This window comes from Macrotis lagotis, chromosome X (assembly GCF_037893015.1).
Source record: "Macrotis lagotis isolate mMagLag1 chromosome X, bilby.v1.9.chrom.fasta, whole genome shotgun sequence".
In the NCBI taxonomy this organism is placed as follows: domain Eukaryota; kingdom Metazoa; phylum Chordata; class Mammalia; order Peramelemorphia; family Peramelidae; genus Macrotis; species Macrotis lagotis.
Genome location: NC_133666.1, coordinates 40,294,663 through 40,317,121, shown reverse-complemented (window position 1 = coordinate 40,317,121; position 22,459 = coordinate 40,294,663). Strand labels below are relative to the sequence as shown.

General features: G+C 40.5%; 1 protein-coding gene across 5 annotated transcripts in view; it reads right to left on the bottom strand.

Moving 5' to 3' along the window:
* Window positions 1-8,562: 8,562 nt before the first annotated feature.
* Window positions 8,563-22,459, bottom strand: part of LOC141498075 (ragulator complex protein LAMTOR1-like) — a 135,377-nt gene continuing 121,480 nt past the window's right edge. For all 5 annotated transcript variants that reach the window (XM_074201024.1, XM_074201023.1, XM_074201022.1 and 2 more), the window contains 2 exons: window positions 10,725-10,798; window positions 8,563-9,391 (listed from right to left, as the gene is read on the bottom strand). In XM_074201024.1, coding sequence (XP_074057125.1) covers window positions 8,652-9,203 — 552 coding nt within the window. In that variant the 5' untranslated portion in view covers window positions 9,204-9,391; window positions 10,725-10,798 and the 3' untranslated portion in view covers window positions 8,563-8,651. The remainder of the gene's footprint in view (window positions 9,392-10,724; window positions 10,799-22,459) is intronic.

Genomic DNA, 22,459 nt, shown 5'->3' with positions numbered 1-22,459 from the left:
TCTTCCTCCAATATCCTGAGCAAAGTGTATATGTTTCTCCTATTTCCTATCTGAATGCAAGATTTGTCCTAGCTACCTTCAGTTTGAGTCTCCCATCTCACTCCTGGTTTGGGTACCACATTTTTCCTACAAACAAAAGGGAATAACAATTAGGCTCATTTGACTGGAGCACTTACTAAAATCTCATTAAAATGACAGGAATCTCCCATTGCACATTCGTTTGAATCTCTCTAACATTCTTGCTTATAAGTAGGATCAATTATGGGAGGCCCTAATCAGTTTGATTAATTCCCCAGTCAGTTTCATGTGGTTATAGGACATAAGTTTCTGTTTGGAGGTGTCAGAGGCATGCTTCTTATGACTCTACAGGAGGTAGCTTCAGGTTGGGGGAGCCACCCCATTGGTGGTCTATAAACCACTTTGCTTTCTCTAATTCTCTCAGACTTTGAAAATACAAATTAGATTAGAGGAGCAAGGAGCTACATTCTATTACATTCTACAGCAGGGGGTAGAGAAGGTGTCAACATGTGCCCAGGAAGTAGATGGTGATGAGGGAGAATTCTATGATAGAGGTGGATGCCCTTGTACCCAGACTGAGAAGGAACCCCACCCCCCCAGCTCAACAGATGGCATCAGCTAGGGCAGCCATTGCTTCTTTGGTTTTGTTTTTATAGAAGGCCATGGCAGAGACAGATATGTTGCATGCCTACCTCACTTAACCAGTAATTCATGAAAACTGACTGTGAGCTCAATATTCCTGAATTTCACATCTAAAATTCTCTGTTTCGCATCGGATGGCCTTTTTTATCTAGCCTTCTTATACCACCCTACTGCCAAACACATACAGACACATACTCCTCCATTCAATGACAAAGGTCTCAGCTGTTCCATGAAGAAGACAATTCATCTCTCCACTCTGACCATTTTCTCTGGCTGTCCCTGCCTTCCCTGAAATTGTCTACTTCTTCAACTTGGTCCCCTGGGTTCCTTCCAGAACCAACTAAAATACCACCTTCTATGGGAAGTGTAATTTTGCTACTCCCTTTTAAATCTAAGGCCTTCCCTCTGTTGATTATTTTCTATATATCCTATACATAGCTTGTTTCTATTAAATTGTAAACTTCTTGAGGACAGGGACCATCTTTTGCCTCTTTTTAGTACAGTGTTTATTGACTGACTGATTGTATAGAAGGGGCAATTTTAAAGGCCCTAGGCAGCAAAATCCTTATAATCATAGAAAGATTTCCTAGTCAAATGGAGTTGCCTAATGGGTAATCCCAAGTACAAATATTCAGACATAGGGTCTTCCAGAGAAAGAAGAGGGTCTTTTGGTGGAGTGTGCTCACTAAGAAGAAATTTCTTATATGGAGATGTGAAATGGTTTCATCTAGCCCCTTTGCCCAGAGAAACACCATCACAAGGATGAAAAGGATTGCTGATAAAATGGAGATTCAAGAGAATCTAAGGAGTTAGCTTTCTTTCCTAGGTCAGGGTCACAGAATAGAGCTGGAAAGGGGACCAGAAACAGCTTTCAGAGTTATGGTAGGACAAGGCAGGGGGGAACCTGGTCACTCCCAATCCAGAATGCAGCAGTTGGACAGACTCTGCACCTGACCCAGATCTGAAATGACAAAAAACAAGACAAAAGTAACAACTGAAAAATAACTTAGAACAGAAAGTTAAAAATCCTACCAAAGCAGGGAGTGGCTTGAACAACAGAATGGAAAAGTTCAAAATCAGTAAGTAGGTGAAACAAATATTGGAACAAAATCAAAAGTATAGAAAAAAAATTAAAAATGTAAGGTTAAGAATAGACATATATATTCAAAAGTAGGGAACATAGAAAACAGGTTGAGAATAGATAATTAAGAAGCATAGGATTTCCTGAAAACCATAATCAAGTCAAAAAACTGAGTATCACATTTCTGGGAATAATAAAAATAAAACTGCCCTGAACTATTAGAAGGAGAAGGTAAAGTAACAATAGAAAGACTTCACCATGACAATATAAAAACCAAACGACATCAATGAAAATTTATTTTTAAAAACTAAAAAAGAAAATATTAAAACATCCATGATTCTTCTTACAAAATGGGGCATAGATCTGGAATCCTCTACTGAAAACATGCAAGAATGCCATAAGCAATATCAGGAGCTTGTATGTCAAATAATACATATTCTGAGGAATTAGAAGAGTTTAAATAGTAAAGAAATAATCAGGATCACCCAAGATGATGCTGCAACTAGCTTTAATAAGGTTTTATTTAAGGCTTAAACAGAGAACAACTTATCTTACAAAACTGAGTATGATCTTTTGGCGGGGCGGGGGGTGGAGCATAGCTGGTTAAATATGACAGTTTTCAAGACTCCTGATGAAAAGTACACAGCTGTGGAAAATTCTTGAAATGCAAACCAATCATCCATCATAAAAAGTATAATGCATCAAGAGTATTTGAAGAAAGGATTCAGATGCAAATTGAATGAATAGTGTAATTCTAAAAAATGTGTGGGTCAAAGAATAAAACATGTATTAAATAATTCTATCAAAGAAAATTAAAACAATGTGATAAAATGTATTACAACTTTTAAAATGGAGGAAAAGTAGTCCTTACCAGGAATTTATGAAACTATATACCTTCTTCAACAAGGGAGAGAAAAATATATATCAGTTACTTGGTTATATAACCATAAATAAAATGAATCATAAACAGATTTTAAAGTATAAAGAATAAAACCATATATTTTCTATACTCTAAAAGCCACAAAACACATGTCTATCGAAATAAAAACTATAAAAACAACAAATCAAAAACAACAAATGTTTAAAAAACAGCAACTCTGACCAAAGCTATAAAAAATATCCCACCTGGAAATGATAAACATTTATCAAGCAACACAAATTTATTAAGCTTAGGCACTAGGGACTGCCTATCTCTCCCCACAAAGACAACCCATGATTTCTGAATTGATCATAAACAATTACAAAAGAACAAAATATATTAAAAAAAAGATAACCCAGCAACTGAGCCAAGAAAACAATAGCACAAGGACTACAACCAGGCAAAAGACAAGCAAAACCACAAAGAAAGCAAAGCTAATATTGCCGAACTATTTTTAAGAAAAGGAGTGAAGGGCACCCTCACCCCACCCCTTTGCAGACTGTGGGAGGTGGACCAATGTGATACATCTCTCAGGTTTTCAGACTTTTTCTGTGTATTGATTTCTCTTTTCTTTTTCTTTCTTTTTTTTTGTCTTTAAATATGTTGTTTGCTATATGGGAATGCTCTCTGGAAGGGGAAGACAGAGAGGAAAGGATTCTGGGGGAAATCAAAATGATCAAAAAAAATCCCTGTAGATATACATAAAAAGTTTATTTTTTAAAACAAAAAAATTAAAATCATATAAAACCCATGATTCTGATCATGGATTAGAAACTAGACTGTTATTTACACTTGAGATTAGTCAAATGCAGTAAGATGAATCTGTTGTGAGCTGTGACAATGAATTCAGGTCACTGATCAGAGTATAATATTTGAAAAGGGAAATTTTATTAGTGGCATTTTAACACTCAGACATAACATGCATCCATGGCAACAGACATAATGATTTAGATGCACAAATGAAGGCTTGCCCATTAATCTCCCTCATCACAAAAAATAAAGTTCTATCCTTCAGGACAAATCTCTGATATTGAATTGATTAAGTGATTGAATTAGAGCTTTCTATATTAGACTGAAATTTTCTTTGGTGGCAGGAATCATGCCTTGTCCCTTGTATTAACTCAAATCCCATAGTATTAGACAAAAACTTGCTCTTTCAGTGTTCTGAAGTAAAAAGAAAAAAATGCATGTGTGTGTGTGTGTGTGTGTGTGTGTGTGTGTGTGTGTGTGTGTGTGTGTATTATATATAGACAGTCATTGCCATGATTTTTAAAAAACAACAAATGACATTAGGAAATTGAAACAAGACAAATTGAACATAATGCTTTTGTTGAACAAATTCTATTTGAAATGCATTACTTTCCTCAACATTATTTTGTTTTGTTGGAGCAATAGAGAACTGTTAATGCTCATATACATTCTTGAGCTCATAGATTTAGAGGGGTAAAATAAACATTTTGAAAATATTAAAGCATCTAAAAATAAAAGGAATAGAGTTTAGTGTTCAAAAGGTTAGATAGTGAGGTCACCTAATTTTACAGGAAAACTGAGGTCCAGAGAGATTTAATATTAAGAGATTTGCTAAAGGTCAGTTATTATCAGAGTTGGAATTTGAACTCAGGGAGACTGGATATTTTGGGAGATTATATGGTGGGCCTTTTTGTTTTCATTGGTGAAATGGGATTTCTTAAATGGAACAGGTTTTTGTTTTGTTTTAAGATTTTCCAAGGCAATGGGGTTAAGTGGCTTGCCTAAGGCCACCCAGCAAGGTAATTATTAAGTGAGTGAGTCTGGATTTGAACTCAGGTACTCCTGACTCCAAGGCCAGTACTCTATCCACTGCGCCACCTAGCCGCCCCTGGAACAGGTTTTTTTTTTAAATAATTAAACAGGCTATGTTGAACTTCAGTCAAAGCCTCCATTCAATTCCAAACACATATTCTTGGTAGCTTAGACAAGTCACTGAATCTTTTTCAACCTCAACCTCAGTTTCCTCCTTTATAAACCTGGGATAAGATTCTTTAACTCAGTGTGATCAAAATTAGACAAAGATTATGAAATGCTTTGGAAAAATTCAAGCAAGTAAACACAATTTGCCCATTTAAAATAGTGCTGAAAGGGGCAGCTAGGTGGAGCAGTGGATAGAGCACTGGCCCTGGAGTCAGGAGGACCTGAGTTCAAATGTACCCTCAGACACTTAATAATTGCCTAGCTGGGTGGCCTTGGGCAAGCCACTTAACCCCATTGCCTTGCAAAAACCTAAAAAAATAGTGCTGAAAAATCCAAGAGAACAATTTGAAGTACAGATCTGTTGGTTGAGATAGTTCCATTAAAATAAATGCCCCTTTAGGTTATATCTATACTGGATGATGATGGTGATGAAGGTGATGCCATGACAAGCTCAAGAACTGAATTAGAGTGAGGGGGCCTGTGCTCCATCATCTGGGTCCAGTGGCCAGAGATGAATCAGGACAACTGGAAATGGCCGTGGATGCAAGGCAGTCAGGGTTAAGGGACATGCATAAGGTCACATGGCTAGTAAGTGGCAGGCGCCTAAGGCTGAATTCAAACTCCTGTCCTACTGACTCCAGGGCCAGCTGCCTTATAGGCAATTAGGTGGTGCAGTCTATAGAGCACTGGTCCTGGAGTCAGGAGGACCTGTGGAGCTGTGTGATCGTGAGCAAATCACTTCACCCTGATTGACTCACATCCAGGGCCACCTCCAAGTCATCCTGATCCATATTTGGCCACTGGACCCCAGATGGCTCTGGAGGAGAAAATGAGACTGGTGACTCAGCACAGCACCCCCTAACTCAATTCAGGTGCTTGTCATGGCATATTTGTCATGGTCTTTAAGAGTGTTTATACCTAAAACAGGGAAGAGAAGTATTTCTTTCCAGATCATTTTTTTTTAGGTTTTTGCAAGGCAGATGGGGTTAAGTGGCTTGCCCAAGGCCACACAGCTAGGTAATTATTAAGTGTCTGAGACCAGATTTGAACCCAAGTACTCGTGACTCCAGGGCCAGTGCATTATCCACTGCACCACCTAGCTGCCTTCCAGATCATTTTTTAAACAATCATTTTTTTTTTAATTTTGAGTTTCAAATTGTCACTCTTCTTCCAGTCCCTCCCCTACCCATTGAGAAGGCTAAACTTTTCAAATAAATTTTTTGACATATAAAAAAAATTGAGTTTCTATATCCTTCCCTTATTCCTTTAATCCCTCACCTATTGAGACCAGCCTTTTCAGACTTTTTTTAACATTCATTTTTAAATTTTGAGTTCCAAATTCTATGCCCTTTCTCCCCCACCCATTGAACAGGTCAGCCTTCTGAGATAATTTTTCTTTTTTTTCCAACATTCATGTTAAATTTTTCAGGCCCAACTTTTCCTACTCTCTCCAGTCCCACCCCCACTCACTGAACAGGCCAGCCTTTTTCAGATAGGTTTTCATTTTTTTCAACATCCATTTAAAATTTTTGATTTCCAAATTCTCCTCCTTCTTTCCAGTCCCTCCCCCACTCATTGCACAGGCCAGACTTCTTATATATTTTTTCTTTTTTTCTTCCAACATCCATTTTAAAATTTTGAATTGAAATTGTCCCCCCTCTCTTCAGTCCCTCCCCCACTTATTGAAGAGGCCAGATTTTCAAATATTTTTTCTTTTCTTTTCAACATCCATTTAAAATTTTTGATTTCCAAATTCTCCCCCCTCTTTCCAGTCCCTCTCCCACTCACTGAACAGGCCAGATTTTTATATATTTTTTTTTCTCTTTTTCTTAAAACATCCATTTAAAGTTTTTGAGTTTCAAATTCTCCCCCCTCTCTCCAGTCCCTCCCCCAACTCATTGAACAGGCCAAACTTTTCACGAATTTTTTTTCCAAGATCCATTTTAAATTTTTGAGTTCCAAATTCCAAATTCTATCCTGCTCAGCCCCCCTTTCCAGGTAATTCCAAACCCAACCTGTGACCCACCTTGTACCCTTGCACCTCCTATTTTCCTGGTGTTCCTTTGGGGTTTCATGTTCCTTGCCTATGCCAGCTAACTACTTATCATCTGTAGATGTGAAGTTATATGGTAGGTGAGGTCAGTGAGGGCTGACCTTTGGCAGGTCAGGGGTCCTGGAGGTTTAAGAAGGGGTTTGGATTTGAGTGCTCAGAGGGAAGAGGGGAGTTTTGGAGATGGAGTCTGCAAGACCTCATTTTCATTTGGAGGGGCAAGTGAATAGATTATTAAATTCACCTTTTTAAGGGTGGCTGCTTTGACAGTGAAATGATGGGGTTTTGAAGGCTGAGGATCTGAGTTGAAATCTCCAGTTTAGCCAAGCTGGTCAAAGTATTTGATGTGTTTTTTTTTCTCCTATACTATTCGATGAGAGTTTCATTTTAGCTCCCCCTCTATTCTGTCTAATCTTACTTTTTTTTCTATTTTTACAATGTTCATTTTCTCTCCTAGATGGAGTAAAAGGACATACAGCACAGAATGGCTCTTACTTAATTTGACTGCTAGCCCCAGGTGAAGTAGCAGAGTTAGCCCTTGGAAAGAAACTAGGGAAATAGGGAGCTTTTTTTCCATGTCCAATTGATTGGCACAGGGGGCATTGGAGAGGTGTCCAAGGCTGACTGGCACAGGCCCTTGACTTGGTGAATGTCCCCAGAGAATGGGTCCCAGAAGAAATAGAACTTTTAATTTGGGGATCAACATTAGAAATGCTCATTAGTCCCAAGAATACCCACCTGCCAGTTGGGCCACCCTTACCAGCAGGGTGCCAACCAAGCTGCCCATTCTGTTGTAATCTAGGCAGGGGTGCAGAGGGCTAATTAGCAGTCCAAGGATGCCCAGGCAATCATTCCCAGACTGTTGGGCAACCCAAGGGAGGGAGAGATGTGGGCTGGGACCAAAGTCTGCAGTGTGGGGGGGAACTGCTGGGGAGGGGGGGGTCTCAGGGAAGAGGGGGTGGGGAGGTGTGGACTTGAAGGGAAGAAATGGGCCTGAAAAGATTGCCTGGCCAGGTGGAGCTCGGTTTGGATTGGATGGATGTGGGGAAATCGAGGAATGCAGAATCATTGCCTAGGGTCCCCCTTCGAAGGTATTGCACAAGTGGGGATTTCTCTCAATGTCTCGACCCCTTCTCCCCTCCCCCGGATTGTGCTCCTCTGGGTGGGGGGGTCGTACCCTAGGGCTGAGCTGGGGGAGGAGAGGCTAGGTTTTGAGGCCTGTTGAGTGTGCCTAAGGCTCCGGGACAGCCATGGAAGAATGGACGGCCTGGGTAGGTGTATGCGTGTGTGTGGGGGGGCTGGTGTGAGAAAGGGAGCAGATGAACACATTTGTAAAATAAAATGGGGGAGGCCAAAAAAGACTTACAAAGCGGTAACATTCAATGCAATGCATGAAAGCCTTTATTAAACACGTGACTAAGTTTAGGTGAGGGGCTTTGTGGCTGGAGGGGGGGGGCAATGTGGGGAAGGGCCTGGGGGCTGAACTAGGCTGGGAAACTGAACTTGGCTGGGGGCTGTGGGATTCAGGCCTCCCCCCATCAGGGTCTCCTCCTCCTCCGGTTTCTCCTCCTTCTCCGGTTTCTCCTCCTTGGTCCTCGTCTTCTCTGCTCTGCCCAACTTGTGCTGAGATGGAGGAGGCCTGCTGGGCTCTGGCTCCCCTTTAAAAGGGAGCGGAGAAGGGGAAGGGGTGGGGGCTCAGGCCTGGTCCAGGGCGGGGACCGGGGCCTGCTCTATGGCCAGGGCCTGGGCCCGGTCATGGGAAGGGGGTGGGGAGGGGGTGGGCGCCCGGGCCTCGGGGCTGACGGGCGCCTCCCAGACATCCAGGTCGAGCTCCACCTCGACAGTGGCTGGCATGCCAGGCTGAGGCTGGGCCTGGCGGGAGTTGAAGAGGCGCTCCCTATTTCGACCTCGGGCCCAGCTGATCCTTCTCGCGGCCAGGATCCATTCGGGGAGGCTGGGTGGGGTCTCCAGCCCCGGGTTACTGCTGCTGCTCACACTGCCTGGAAGGGCACCACCAGGCCCTCCTGTGGCTGGACGCGGACGTGCTGCATGGCGCGATGGGCGTCCGCCGCGAAACGAATAGCCTGCTGGACGTCGGCGAATGGCACCGGTGGGGCGGCCAATGCGAGTAGGGGCTTGCACAGGTGGCAGGGCGGAGGCTCGCAGGGCTGCTCTTTCTTCTTCCAGTAGCTGCGGAGAAAGGCCCCAAAGGCTCCACTGACGGAGCCTCTCCCGGGCCCTCTGGAGCTCTCGCCAGCGCCACCTCCGTATGCAGCGGGTAGCTCCAACTTGGCCAAGCGGGCGCGATAGCGGCGGGCCCGCTCCCGACATTCGAGAGGCCGCAGGCGGTGTGTTTGGGCCACGTTGATGATGTTGCTGGCCACTTCTGCCACTATAGCCTCCAGATGCGCCTGCTCGGGCGTACAGCTGGCCGGGGGGGCTTCGGGGCCTTTGGCCTGGCTGCCTGGCGTTTCCAGAAGCGGAGCCCGCTCCTCCGGCTCGGGAGCCTCCACGTCCTCGCAGCTGCTGCAGCAGCTCCCCATGGCCCTCACCGGCCTGGTCTCCGGACTGGTTCAGGGCTGCAAATTTTGTGTGGGACCTGCACCGATGGCCTTGGCCTGCCCTACCCTCCTGTGCCCAGCAAGGGCCTACCTGACCGCACAACACCGATACCTCGTGAGCTCTGCCTCGCCAGATCTGTCTCGTGACTCAAAAACTTTAAGCACACTCTCTAAACATCGCGATAGCGGGGCGGCCCATTGTCAGCGGCAAGGGGGGGGGGGAAATGGGAGAAACAAAAATGAAGGCAAAGATAGAATGATTAGTTCCAGAAATAAAAAGGACCCCTAAAATGATAATTTAAAAATTAAAAACTTATATAAAAGAAAAAATAGGGAACTTATCAAAGCATCATTCCCTTTTCCTCCCTCCATGTCTCACCAGAAGGTCTGGTCCAGATAGAGGCAAACTGGAATTTGTTTTTCAAACTGACTGTGCTTTAACAATATATTTTCTTATTTATGCATGAATATCAATAACCCCAAGAATGTATTAAGCATGTACGATGGGCCAGATCACGTACCAGACACTAGGGTTTCACTGAAAAGTGAAATGTATTCTCCCTAGACCCGAGACAGATGAATCAAGGGCGTTAGAGGGGCATACTTATGCTTGGTGGAAAAATAGCAATAAAAGTAAAATTTTTTCAGAAAAAAAAAAATCCTGGTCAATGATACAGGTTTCTTTACAAGGGGTCTACTAGAAATTCATCATGTTATAGAAGTAAAGTGAGAGCCAAATCCGTTAAGGTACTTGCCCAAGGGGGCGGAGCTAGTCTTCCACCCAGCTCCGAATTAAAACCAGGCCTTGTGACTCCAAATTTAACACACAGTACAGTGCTTAATGCAACAGTTCTGCAGTCCTTTTCAAAATAAAGGCAGTAATACCTGGTGGTCCTTCACATACTTTCAGTGAGTCCACAAGGCAAAAATTACATTTTTGAAAACTACTAAAAGGTTTTAATTATTCCTATGATGAATATCAATAGAAAAACAAAACTTGGGAAGGGGAAGGAATGCTCAGTAATCCTCCCTCAGAGACGGAGCCTTGAGACCAAAGTGTTTGTGAAGTGCTAGCTTAATAGAATGAGCTACTATGGAAAGGGGATTCAAATGATACAATGAAAAGAGCTTTTGATTTGCAGTCCAAGGATCTGAGATCAAATCGTACTTCGGCCACACTAGCCCTTGGTGAAGTAATTCCACTTCTCTGGGTCTCAGTTTCAGCCTCTACAAAGTGAGGTGTTGAGACAAAACGACCCCTAAAGGTACCTTCCACTTCCACATCTCTGATCTTCTTTTGGGTTAAAAAAAGTTCCTATGGCTACACATTAGCTAACGCTATAACAAAGCATTCTTTTAGTAAAAAATAGCTTGCATTAGGGCTTTTAAGGTTTGCAAAATACTTTATGTGTATTATCTCATTTGATCCTCACAAAAATCCCGGGAGTTAGGTGTGTATCATACCCATTTCCAAAATTAAGGCTTTGAGGTTAAATGACTTACCGAGAGTCACACATCCAGCAAATGACTGAGGCAGGATTCAAAGTCAGGATATGTTTTTTTTCAAATCTATGATTCTAAAACAACAAGCAAAAAGAAAGAATTTGAGCATGTTTATCCAGAAAACAAGACTCAAGGTGTGTGATAGGCTTTCTGTTTTCAAGTATTTGAAGAAATATCAAGCAAACAGCAGATTAAATTTGTTCTGTTTACCCCCTCAAGCAAATAGGTAGGTTGGAAAACATAGTTTTCAAACTTTTAGGCCTCACAGCCCCTTTGCAGTTTTTAAAAATTATTAAGGACCCCTTCCCAAACCTTTTATAGCTGTTCCCATTTACCAAATTAGTAATTTAAAAAATTCCATATTATCATGAAAAGTGTTTTGACCTCCCAGACTCAGAAAACAGCTCAGGGACCCCAAGGGGTACATTGGTCCAGGCTTTGACAACTAGATGTGAGGAATGGTAGAGATTTAAGTTTCATGTAAGGATGAACTTTCTCCCAAAGTAGAATGGGGCTGTCTCCCAAGGTCAGTAAGTTTCCTCTTTAAATCACCTTACATCATAAAAAGGGTGCCTGTGTTATAGAACAAGGTAGATCTAGGTGGTGCACTGGTTAGTATTGGACTGTAAATCAGAAACACCCTAAAACCATTCCAAACTGACATTCCAATAATTGACAAAATATACAAATATCAGTCACTTCTTTAGTCCTAATGAAGTCTAGGCTAAAGCTGGTTCCTGCTCCTCTCTGTCTCTATGTTTCTGTCTCTATTTCTATCTCTCTGGTTCTCTGTTTCCCTGTCTCTATCTCTTTCTCTGTCTCTGTTTCAGTCTCTTTCTGTCTGTCCGTCTGTCTCTGTTTCTCCTCTCTATCTCCCACTCTCTCTTTCCCTCCATCTCTCTCTCTCTCTCTCTCTCTCTCTCTCTCTCTCTCTCTCTCTCCCTTCCTGCCTCTGGATACCACAGTAGACAAAGCCAGCCTCACAACTAGTGCTTAGGGAAGTTCCCTGCCCCCCCACCCCCACCACATACACACACACACACACACACACACACACACACACACACACACACATACAGCATATACTGGGTTCTTCCCATCTATCTCTTTTATGCTTCTCAAGTCACAGATCATCAGACATGATATTTCCTGTGTTTATAGACAAATGCTTGAGCAAAGTATGGGCCAGGATTACATAGTTGGGCCTTCATTGCCTCTTTTAGAGGATATTATTGATCTACAATATCCCTTCTCATACTTGAAAGTCCATTTCCTTACAACAGAGCAGAACATGCATTGTTTAAGCTCCTGCTTCATATGCCAATCTCTGTGATAATAAGCCCTTGAGAAACAGGATTTCATTTCATCTTCATAGCAAGACTGGAAGGTAGGCACGATTATTATCCCCATTTTTCAGGTGAGAAAACTGAGGCAGACAGAGAAACACTCACTTGCCAAAGTTAGACTAGTAATAAGTACCTGAAGCTGAATTTAAACTCAGGTCTTCCTGACTCCACACCTAGTGCTATAGGTAACTAATAAAAATGGACACTTAGGGTATATGTGTGTAAGGGGAGTGCAAGGAATACTCTGTTTTTAAAGAAAGTAAGGCACACACCTTGGATCTCCTTTCCTTCTTAGTATTAAGGTTCCATCAGAGTTCTTGCTTAGAAATCAACCAAAGGAGACAGATGAAAATAAAGAATAAGTTCTTTTTTTAGTAAGTTAATCAGGGTTAAGTGACTTGTCCAAAGTCACATGGCCACTAAATGTCAAATGTCTGATGGAGTCCAAACTTGAACTGAAGTCCTCCTGACTCCATGGTTGATTTTCTAACCACTGCTCTACCCAACTGCCCCAGAGAGGTTCTTTTGAAAAACTAAGAGCAAAGTAACTTGGGTATTAAAATTTGGGTAAAGATCAGCTTAGGACTGAAATGCCCTTCAAAGTCCATTTGAAGGCAGAATTAAATTGACTCTCCTGAGATTCAGTGATTTAAAGAGGAAAACCAAACAACTCTACAAATGACTTCATTTTCTAAAACAAATGAACCCTGATCTTAATACCATGCATTCTAAATGCCTTTAATTAAACATTTTTAAAGCTTCTTTTTTTTGCAGACATTTCACAATGGAACCACAGAGGCTTGCTTTGCCCACCTCTCTGGCCTATTTTCTTTCTTTTCTTCTAAGCTGTGTGCCCATACCCTGACCCACTCCCTCAGTCTGCATGGTCTAGAAGTATTTCTTCTGTAATACAAGAAAGTAAATCCTCCATTTCAGTATACAGCATCAAGAAGGGTGAATTTGGAGTCAAAGAAACTAGGTGTAAATTTCAGCTCTACCATTTACCATCTGGGTAACTTTGGGTAAGTCACTTCCCCTCCAGGTCTCAGTTTCCTCTTCTGTAAAATGAAGGACTAGAGATGATTGAAGGTCCCTTTCAGCCTTGGTGTTCTATGCCTAACCATTCTCTTGGACTGTCCTCAAGTCAGTATTTGGCTTTGAACAGTCCTGAATAGAGGGTTTTACCCTTTTTGCGTGTGATGAAAACCTCAAATGTTTTTCTGATTTTAAGGCTTAAAATTCATAGAATAACACTACTATTTCTTGGACACTAACACCACAACAGATGGCTAATGAAATAGATAATTAGTGGTGGAGGGGGAAAAGATGATTCCTGAATTGCATTCTAACAGCAACTATAAAGTAGAAGGATTAAACAAAAGTGCAGGTTTGGGATCTTTTTCGGTCTGGGCAGGAAAGAGGGGGTTGTAGGAGTCCAACTGGATTGCTGCAAAAACAAGAAACGTTCTTAGCATCTGGTGTGAGTGGGATAGTTGGCTGTGTGTGAGGGCAGGGAGTAAGACTGGGTTGAGAACAAAATAGGAAGTAAGACAGGAGCTGCTGGTTTGTTTTAAAGACTAACAAAATCTAAAAAGACTGAAAGAAAAGATGATAAAATTTCACTGAGGGTCACAAATGTTTCATTTATGATCTTTAACCCACATGGACCATGATAAAAGAAATTCACCATGATAAAGGAAATAATTGTAGAGAATAGGAAAAAAACCCTAACAATATGACTGTGAAAAAGTGAACAAGTTTAATTGTCAGGTTCAGATATGTATGGGTGTGGTGACCACAGAAAGGAAAGGGAGAGAGAGAGAGAGAGAGAGAGAGAGAGAGAGAGAGAGAGAGAGAGAGAAGATAGAGAGGACTGAAAGAGAGAGGGGATGGAGAAAGAGGACAGAGACAGAGACATAGAGGATACACACACAGAGAGAGGACAGAGACAGAGAAGAGAGGACTGAAAGAGAGGGGACAGAAGGAAGACAAAAACAGGACAGAGAGAGAGAGAGGACAGAGACATAGAAGAGAGAACTGAGAGGGGACAGAGAGAGGACAAAAACAGGACAGAGAGAGAGAGGACAGAGACAAGAGAGAACTGAGAGGGGACAGAGAGAAAGAGGACAGAGACAGAGACCTAGAGGACACAGAGAAAGAGAGGGCAGAGAGAGACAGACAGAAGATAGAGACAGTGGACTGAAAGAGAGAGAGGGGACAGAGAAAGAGAATAGAGACAGAGATAGCAAGAGAGGAAGAGAGACAGAGAGAGAGAGACAGAGAGAGGATGAGGACAGAGACAGAAGATAGAGAGGACTTAAAGAGAGGGAACAGAGAGAGAAAGGACAGAGACAAGGACACAGAGAGAGAGAGAGAGGACAAAAAGAAGAGAGGGTACTAAAAAAGAGAAGGTACAGAGAGAAAGAGGACAGACAGAGACATAGAGAACATAGAAAAAGAGAGGACAAAAACAGAAAGGACAGAGAGATTGGACACAGACAGAAGAGAGAAAGGACTGTAAAAGGAGACGGAAAGAGAACAGAGATAGACATAGAGGACACAGAGAAAGAGAAGACATAGAGAGGGAGGACAAGGACAGAGACAGAGACAGAGACATCATAGAGAAGAGAGAGAGAGAGAACTAAAAAAGGGGGGACAGAGAGAAAGAGGACAGAGACAGAGAGGACAGAGAGAGATAGAGAGATTGGACGGTTGGACAGAGACAGAGAAGAGAGAGAGGATTGAAAAAGAGGGGATAGAGAGAAAGAGGACAGAGACAAACATAGAGGACACAGAGAAAGAGAGGACAGAGAGAGAGAGAGGACAGAGACAGGACAGAGACGGAGAAGACAGAGAGGACTGAAAGAGAGAGGGGACAGAGAGCGAGGGAGAGAGAGAGAGAGAGAGAGGAGGAGAGAGAGAGAGAGAGAGAGAGAGAGAGAGAGAGAGAGAGAGAGAGAGAGAGAGAGAGAGAGAGAGAGAGAGGAGAGAGGAGAGAGGAGAGAGAGTGCTTTAGAAAGGAGGTTAGGAATATTTCTCTCAAAGACAAGATTTTAAATCAGAGTTGCTGAAACCTCAGTGTTAAAGAAACACGTCTATTATACAGGAATCACACATATTGGAAAGTAAGGCCTAGAAGATGAAAGTCTGTTATCTTCAACTGACTCCAAAAAGCCAGGAACTGTAAAGTTTTGTTTCAAGCAATAGCAAACCAAGGTACTATGAGTAAAGATGAACAGGGGAGCTTATGTCTGATAATGATATCCTATCTAGTGAAATATATCCATATGTATATAAAGGCATAATTAACAAATTCAAGTAATTATAACATTTATAAAAAATAATAAATAAGAACCAACTTTTAAAGCAAAACTTAAATGAAATGATAAAAAGACCTAAATGAAATGATAAAAAATACTTGAACTCTAAGTGTTATTAATATTACTGGCTTGACAAATCTACAAAAGGTAAGCAACAGGGCAATTACAGACACATTGAGATATTAAGCAAAATGCATTTGAGAGATTTCTGGAGGTATCTGCACAGAGAAATGCATGTATTTCCCAGACTCCCATGGGTGTTTGTGTGTGTGTGTGGGGGTATACATATATGTATATAAAGGCATACACATACATATACATATACAATTTTATCTCATGCTAGAACACAAAAGTCATAAATATAAGAGGAAAAACTATTAAGCATGCTTTTCATATAAATTATGAAATGATAATAACTAAAGGAAATTTGAGCAAAATATGTAGACCTAAAGTTTAAAAATTAACATCCTAAAAGATTGTACCCAAAAGTAACTCATAGAAACAATACAAAATTAAAGAGTATAATAATGAGTGAGCATGCCATAATTTATGGGCTATGATTAACCTATATCCCTAAACATTAGCAGTAGAAAAAAGAGGTATGGTTACATAGTTGAAAGAAGTCTGACTCAGGAATCAGAGGATCTGAGTTCAAATCCTGTATGTAATGTTTATCAGAGGCAACTTGATGGAATCTGGGAGACTTGGATTGAAATCATACCAAAGTAGCTTAATAACCAGTTGACTTTTGAAAAAGTCATTGAACCATTCTGTACTCTCATTTTCTCCTCTGTAAAATGTGGAATAATTGATTTCTAAGGTCACCTCAAGCTCAAATTCAAAAGGTTAGGAACAGAAAGTTAGATATAGAGAAATCAACAAGAATTTCCTAAGGTCTATTATGTTCCAAGCACTGGACTAAGTCCTATCACAGAACAATCCTTTCCCTCAAGAAGCTTATAATCTAATGAGGAAAAACAAGTAGCAAACTGCTCAGTGCAATCAAGATTATATACAGAATAAACTGGAGATAATTTCAGAGGAATGGAGCTTGAGAAAGACTACTAACAGAAGGTGAGATTTTAACTGAGCCTCGAAGGATCCTAGGGTTAGGATCTTACAGCTGTGAACAGGAGATGCATATGTAACCAGCCATGATATGGAGATTATAAAGGACAAACTAGGCTTCTTCAATTATTAAAAAAACAAACAGCAACAACTTTTACACAAAATACATGCATTTATAATCAGGTTTCTTAACTATTTTATATCATAGACTCCTTTGGCAGTCTGATAAAGCCTGCAGGACCCTTCTCAAAATAATGTTTTAAATGTATAAAAATAAAATATATAGGATTATAAGAGCAACTAATTATATATTGAAAAAAGCTACATATGTTTTTTAATCCAAGGTCACAGATACTCTGACTCTATCCCCTGGAGATGCCTTGGGGATCTGAGGACTCCAGGTTAATAATCTCTGATCTAAAAAAAGAGAAGATTAAGACTTAGACAAAATCTTTTCATCAATCAACTCTGCTAAGTGTCTGCCATATGAAATTTTTAAGGAATTGACCTAAATCCATAAGATAAAGAGATGTTCCCTAATAGAGAAGTGACCAAAGAATACAAACATATAATTCTCAAAAGAACAATTTTTAAATAACCATCCAAAAAGTTTTCAAAATAATTGGCAATCAGGGAAATGAAAATTTAAGTACCCCCAAGATACCATTTCATATCCATCAAATTGGCAAAAACAGAAAATGTTTTAAAAATTCAATATTGTGGGAAAGATTAAAAATAGGCACTCATGGGGGCAAGCTAGGTGGTGCAGTGAATAGAGCACTGGCCCTGGAGTCAGGAGTATGAGTTCAAATCCAACCTCAGACACTTAATAATTACCTAGCTGTGTGGCCTTGGGAAAGCCACTTCATCCCATTGCCTTTCCAAAAAATTGGCACTCGTTCCAGCTGTGAATTAATTCAACAGTTTTGTAAAATGATTTGGAATTAAGCAAGAAAAGCTTCATAGCTTCTGACTCGGTGATCCCACTACTGGATTTATTGGTTATTGATAACAAGAAAAGATTTATCTGTATGAAAATACTCATGGTAGCACTGTTTGTAATAACAAAACACTGGAAGCAATTCACTGAGTAATGGCTAAAAATATTGGGGGTACATAAATATAATGGAATGTTATTATACCATAAATAATGATAACTATGAAAAAATTTTAAAAAAACATGAAAAAACTATAATGAAGTGACAAAGAGAGAAGAAAACTGAACCACAAGACCCAATGTAAACAACTAAAATTCAGCATGGTGTAGGGAAAAGAGCTGGTCTTAGGGTCAGGAAGCCCTGGTTCAAATGCTACCTCTGAAAGTGAGTAAACAAATTGCTTTGTCTCTTAGAGTCTCAGGTAGCTATCTCAGAAAATAAGGCCCCAAATAATCAATAATCAGCACTAGTGGAGGGAGTTCAGTCATTATGGGTTCACCATACCATAAAATCACAGGTCTGGTTTCAAAACAATAGCAGTAAATACAAAAATACACAATTATGACAACTATATAAAGGGAATAGTGGATATAGTACCAACTTTGGGATCAGAAAGACCAGGGTACAAGTCATACCTCTGAGACAACCGGGCTGTGTGACCATGGGGGCTAGCATTACTAGTAACAAACATTTTAGATTCATCCTTTCTTAACAAATGCACTAGATATAGTACTGACGCAGGAGTCAGGAGGACCTGAGTTCAAATTTCATCTCAGACACTCGATACTCGCTAGCTGTGTGACTTTGGGCAAGTCACTTAACCCCATTGCACTCATACATGTGCATGTGTGCACATACACACATACACTATAAAAAAAAAAACAAATGAAGAACTGAAGTATGAAGTTATATATACATACTCTCAGTTAAAATCATACTTTTATACTTTTTGTTGCTTAACTTTCCAACCAATCAACATTTACTATGTTCCAGTGCTAAGTGTTGGAGACACACACACACAGACACACACACACAATCACACTTGCTTTTCTCAGGGATTATGCATAGTGAGGTTATCAAAATGTGAGTATGCTGGGATTCTTTTTATGATACAATAAACCAAAATCTATCCATTAAAAATAAGAAAATAAAGTGGAAGAAAAATTAAATGAAAATGAATGTACCAGGTCCCTTCCCTAGGCTCTCATCTTATCATGGGCAACATTACCCATATAATCAAAATTACTCAGGCTGCCTGAAGGATTTGAAAATAAGTCATTATTTTTTTTTCCAGCTAGCAATGACTATATCCAGATCACTTTGTGGTCTCCTATTCTTTTGGCATACTGAATGCCTACCTTGAATTGGGTTGATGACTCCCAAACAAGCCATCATCTTTTCATCTCAGCCTCCCCCCCCCCGCCGAAAAGAGAAGGAGGGGTACCCACCACAATTTAGCACATTTGAAAATGTTTTCTTCTCAGACTGTGCCTGCAAAGGCAGAGTGAAATGAAATGGAGTATTGGGCTAATTATCTGTGTCTTTTCAACAAACAAGAGAAGTCTCTGACGTGGATGAAAAAGTTTCTTTTCCTGGGCCCAGGGCACTCAGTGTTCATCAAACCCACTGTCTAATTGGTTGTCTCACCTCTTTCTAATACTGATGCACACATAGCCTGTCTCTGAGGTCTGGGGGGCAGAGGTGATACCATTGGCAAAGAATTTAGTTCCAGCATTTAAGAATTCAGATATTCAACTGCTTGCATTCATGCCAAACAAAATTTTTAAAATGGGCTTGACTCAGTTTTCCCTTTTCATCTAGAGGTCTTGGCATCATGCAGAGAAGGTTCTACCAAGCACACAGTAAAAATGTGAGTGGGTAGGAGCCATATGACTTTGAAGAGGAAGAAAGAGGGAAGACCCATCCGCTCCAAGATGCTCAAAAATCTTTTAGATTGCTGTTTTCATATCCTTTCCCTTTTATTAAGGGGAGTCTGAGAAAGCTACTTAATTGGAAATTATAGAATGTGGGTTTTTTCCCTTTCTGAGGAAATTTTTGATAAAAAAGTGAGTTTTCATCCCTGAACTTTGGGAAAGAAGAGATAAAAGATTGATACCTTCAAGAAAACCGAGGCCTGGACTTCCTTTTTGTGTTGAGTGCTCAGCCATCTTTTTGTTCAGAAGGTCTCTTAGACGCTAAGTGAAGATTCAAGTCTCTCTTCTTATCATTTAAACAGAAAAGTCAAGAATCATTTTTTTTTTGCATTTGTAACCAAACTAAAGGCCAGCGTTGTCCCTTGTTCATGATGTTCCCGAATCTCATGTCAGAATTAGCTCTTTAAAATTAGCTCTTTAGATATTTACCCTTCATTCTCGAAGAAGACCATTGTAGGAGAAATACGTATCTAATGTTCAATATTAAAAATGTTATTTGCGTGTCTGATGTTTTCTGAGGGCTTCCTGGGCAGCCTAGGCCCTAATAAGATGTAAATTCCCTCCTACAGTTCAATATAACCCCATAGTTAAAGGTAAATTCTCCAAGATAAGAGCAACCTCAGTGCATCCCTCTATCCCTCTTCGAGTTTCCAGCCTTCCAGACTGAATACTCGACCCCAATCACGGCGAGGGGGTGGGATTTACCTTTGCCCAACTTTTCCTGACTCTTCTCTGCCTTGGAAGTGGGCAAGACTATAAAAATCTGGGCTAAACTGTCCTTGTGGCCACAATCACTGGAATCTAAGCCCAGCCAGCTCTTTTCCTTTTTTTCTCTTTCCCTCAAGCATTCTCGCCTAGACCTTTGCAATTCATCCTGTCCTCAAATGCTTTACTGTCTCTCCAGGAAAAGGTTTTAATCTGTAAACATTGCAGGCTTTGTGAAATAAAAATCCTGAACTTTTACAACTCCAGGTCTACCATGAGTGTTTTACTTCAAGAATTCTAATCTTTATAAGACAGCAGCACCAATTTTTCCATGACAAGCATGCAGATTAGATTTGAGTAAGAGGCTGCTGTGCTAAGTCACCAACCTCACTTTCTCCTCCAGAGCCATCTGAGTCCAGTGGCCAGATATGGATCAGGTTGACCAGAGATGACTCTGGATGTGAGGCAATCAGGGTAAGTGACTTGCCCAAAGTCAAACAGCTAGTAAGAGTCAAGTGTCTGAGACTGGATTAGAACTTTGGTCCTCCCGATTCCACAGTCAGTGTTCTATCCACTGAGCCACCTAAGAGCTCAAGCTCTTTAGAAAGAGAAAAGCAAACACCTTTAACAAGACAATGTGGTTCAGTGGATAGGGTTCTACATGTGGAATTGGGGAAACCTGAGGTTAAGTCTTCCTCAAATACTTTCTAGCTCACCCTCCTGGGACAATTCCCTTAAACTTTCTGAAGTTCATCTATAAAGTGGGGCTATTAATAGCGTCTCTCTCACGGGGTTATGAGAAACAAATGAGAAATCACTTTGCAGACCCTAAAAAGTGCTCTGCAAATACCAGCTATTATGCCACACTGAAATGCTAGGCATTCATTTCATCAATTTCAACACAATTTTGGCATACCTATTTTGTTATGCTAAATACAAAGGGTCATAGCTTTAGAGTTTTAAGGGACCTCCAAGGTCAAAGAATCATAGGATCATAGATTTAGAATTCATCTTGTTCAATCTTGAAATTTTATGGACCAGGTGAGTGAATTGATTTGCTCAGGGCCACACAGTTAGGAAGTATGGAAAATTGGAGACTCAAATTCTGGTCTTCCAAAATTCCAAGGCTCTAATATACATCACTAGGCTGACTTTCAATTTAGAAAATGAGAAAATTATTTGCCAGATTGCAAATAACTTTGCTCTCCTTTGTTTTCATTGATTGTTTTAATCACAACTCATTTATTATGTTTTGCAAAATGAGATCTTTTCATCATCCATGTGAATAAATTAATATCAAACAAAAATATGCATAGATATGCAACAAATCCATGAGAACCTACTTGGATGACAAATATAGGATTTGTGATACAAAACCTCAGAAAAAAGCAACTTGGGATTTGCATAATAATTAGGCTTTTCAGACAGAGTTTTAAGGGATTAATTTTCAAGTAGATAAGGGAGAATGTGCACCCCAAGGGAACTGTGATATAGTCTTATGAATAGACCACAAAGGAACTCAATAATAATAATAATATGAATGGTAATTATTACATTTACTCTAAGGTTGAAATAATACCCTAAGAAAAAAGTTTTCTGAAAATCCCAAACTGAACATCTTTTTGAGTTGTGGCCCTCTGCAGTGGTTTCAGAATGTCCATATCCAGAACATAAGGTAGATGGTTTCCTTAGGGTTGCAGCCTGGGGTCCCCCCATAAGGAATTCCTCTTCTCTATTCAAGTCACTTTCAGTTCTATTCCGAGAACTCCTGGATAGAAGAGATCTAAATGACCTGGTTGGATACAATACTGGACCTGGGAGTCAGAAAGAGTTGACTTCAAATCTGACCTCAGATACTAACTGGCTGTGTGACCCTGGGCAAGTCACTTAACCTTTTTGGCTTAGTTTCCCATACTATAAAATGGAGATCATAATAGCTTGTGCTTCCCGCAATTGTTTCAAGGCTTAAATGAGATAATACTAGTAAAGTGCCTGCCGTGAAGGAAGCACTATATAATGTTAGTGGTTGTTGTTATTGTTCTATGCCTTTTTAATGTCTAGGACCATTTAAACATTCTGACGAAGTCTATGGACTCTTCCTCAGAATCACGTTGATAATGCATAAAATAAAATCCATAGGATTACAAAGGAAATTAATTCTATTGAAATAATTTTATCAAAATATTTTTAAAAACCAACTAGTTTACATTTGGTCCTCAACTGCTTTTTTAGGAAGAAAGAGGAACTGAAAGAAAAAGGGGAAATGGCTTTCCCAGGTTTCCATAGATATAAAGTCAAGATTTCAAAGAAAGCAGATAGAGTGATAGACCTAGAGTCAAGAGATCTGAGCTCAATCCTGTCCCAACACTTAGCAGCTAGGTGACCCAGGACAAGTCTCTGAACTTGCCACAGTCATAGCTTCCT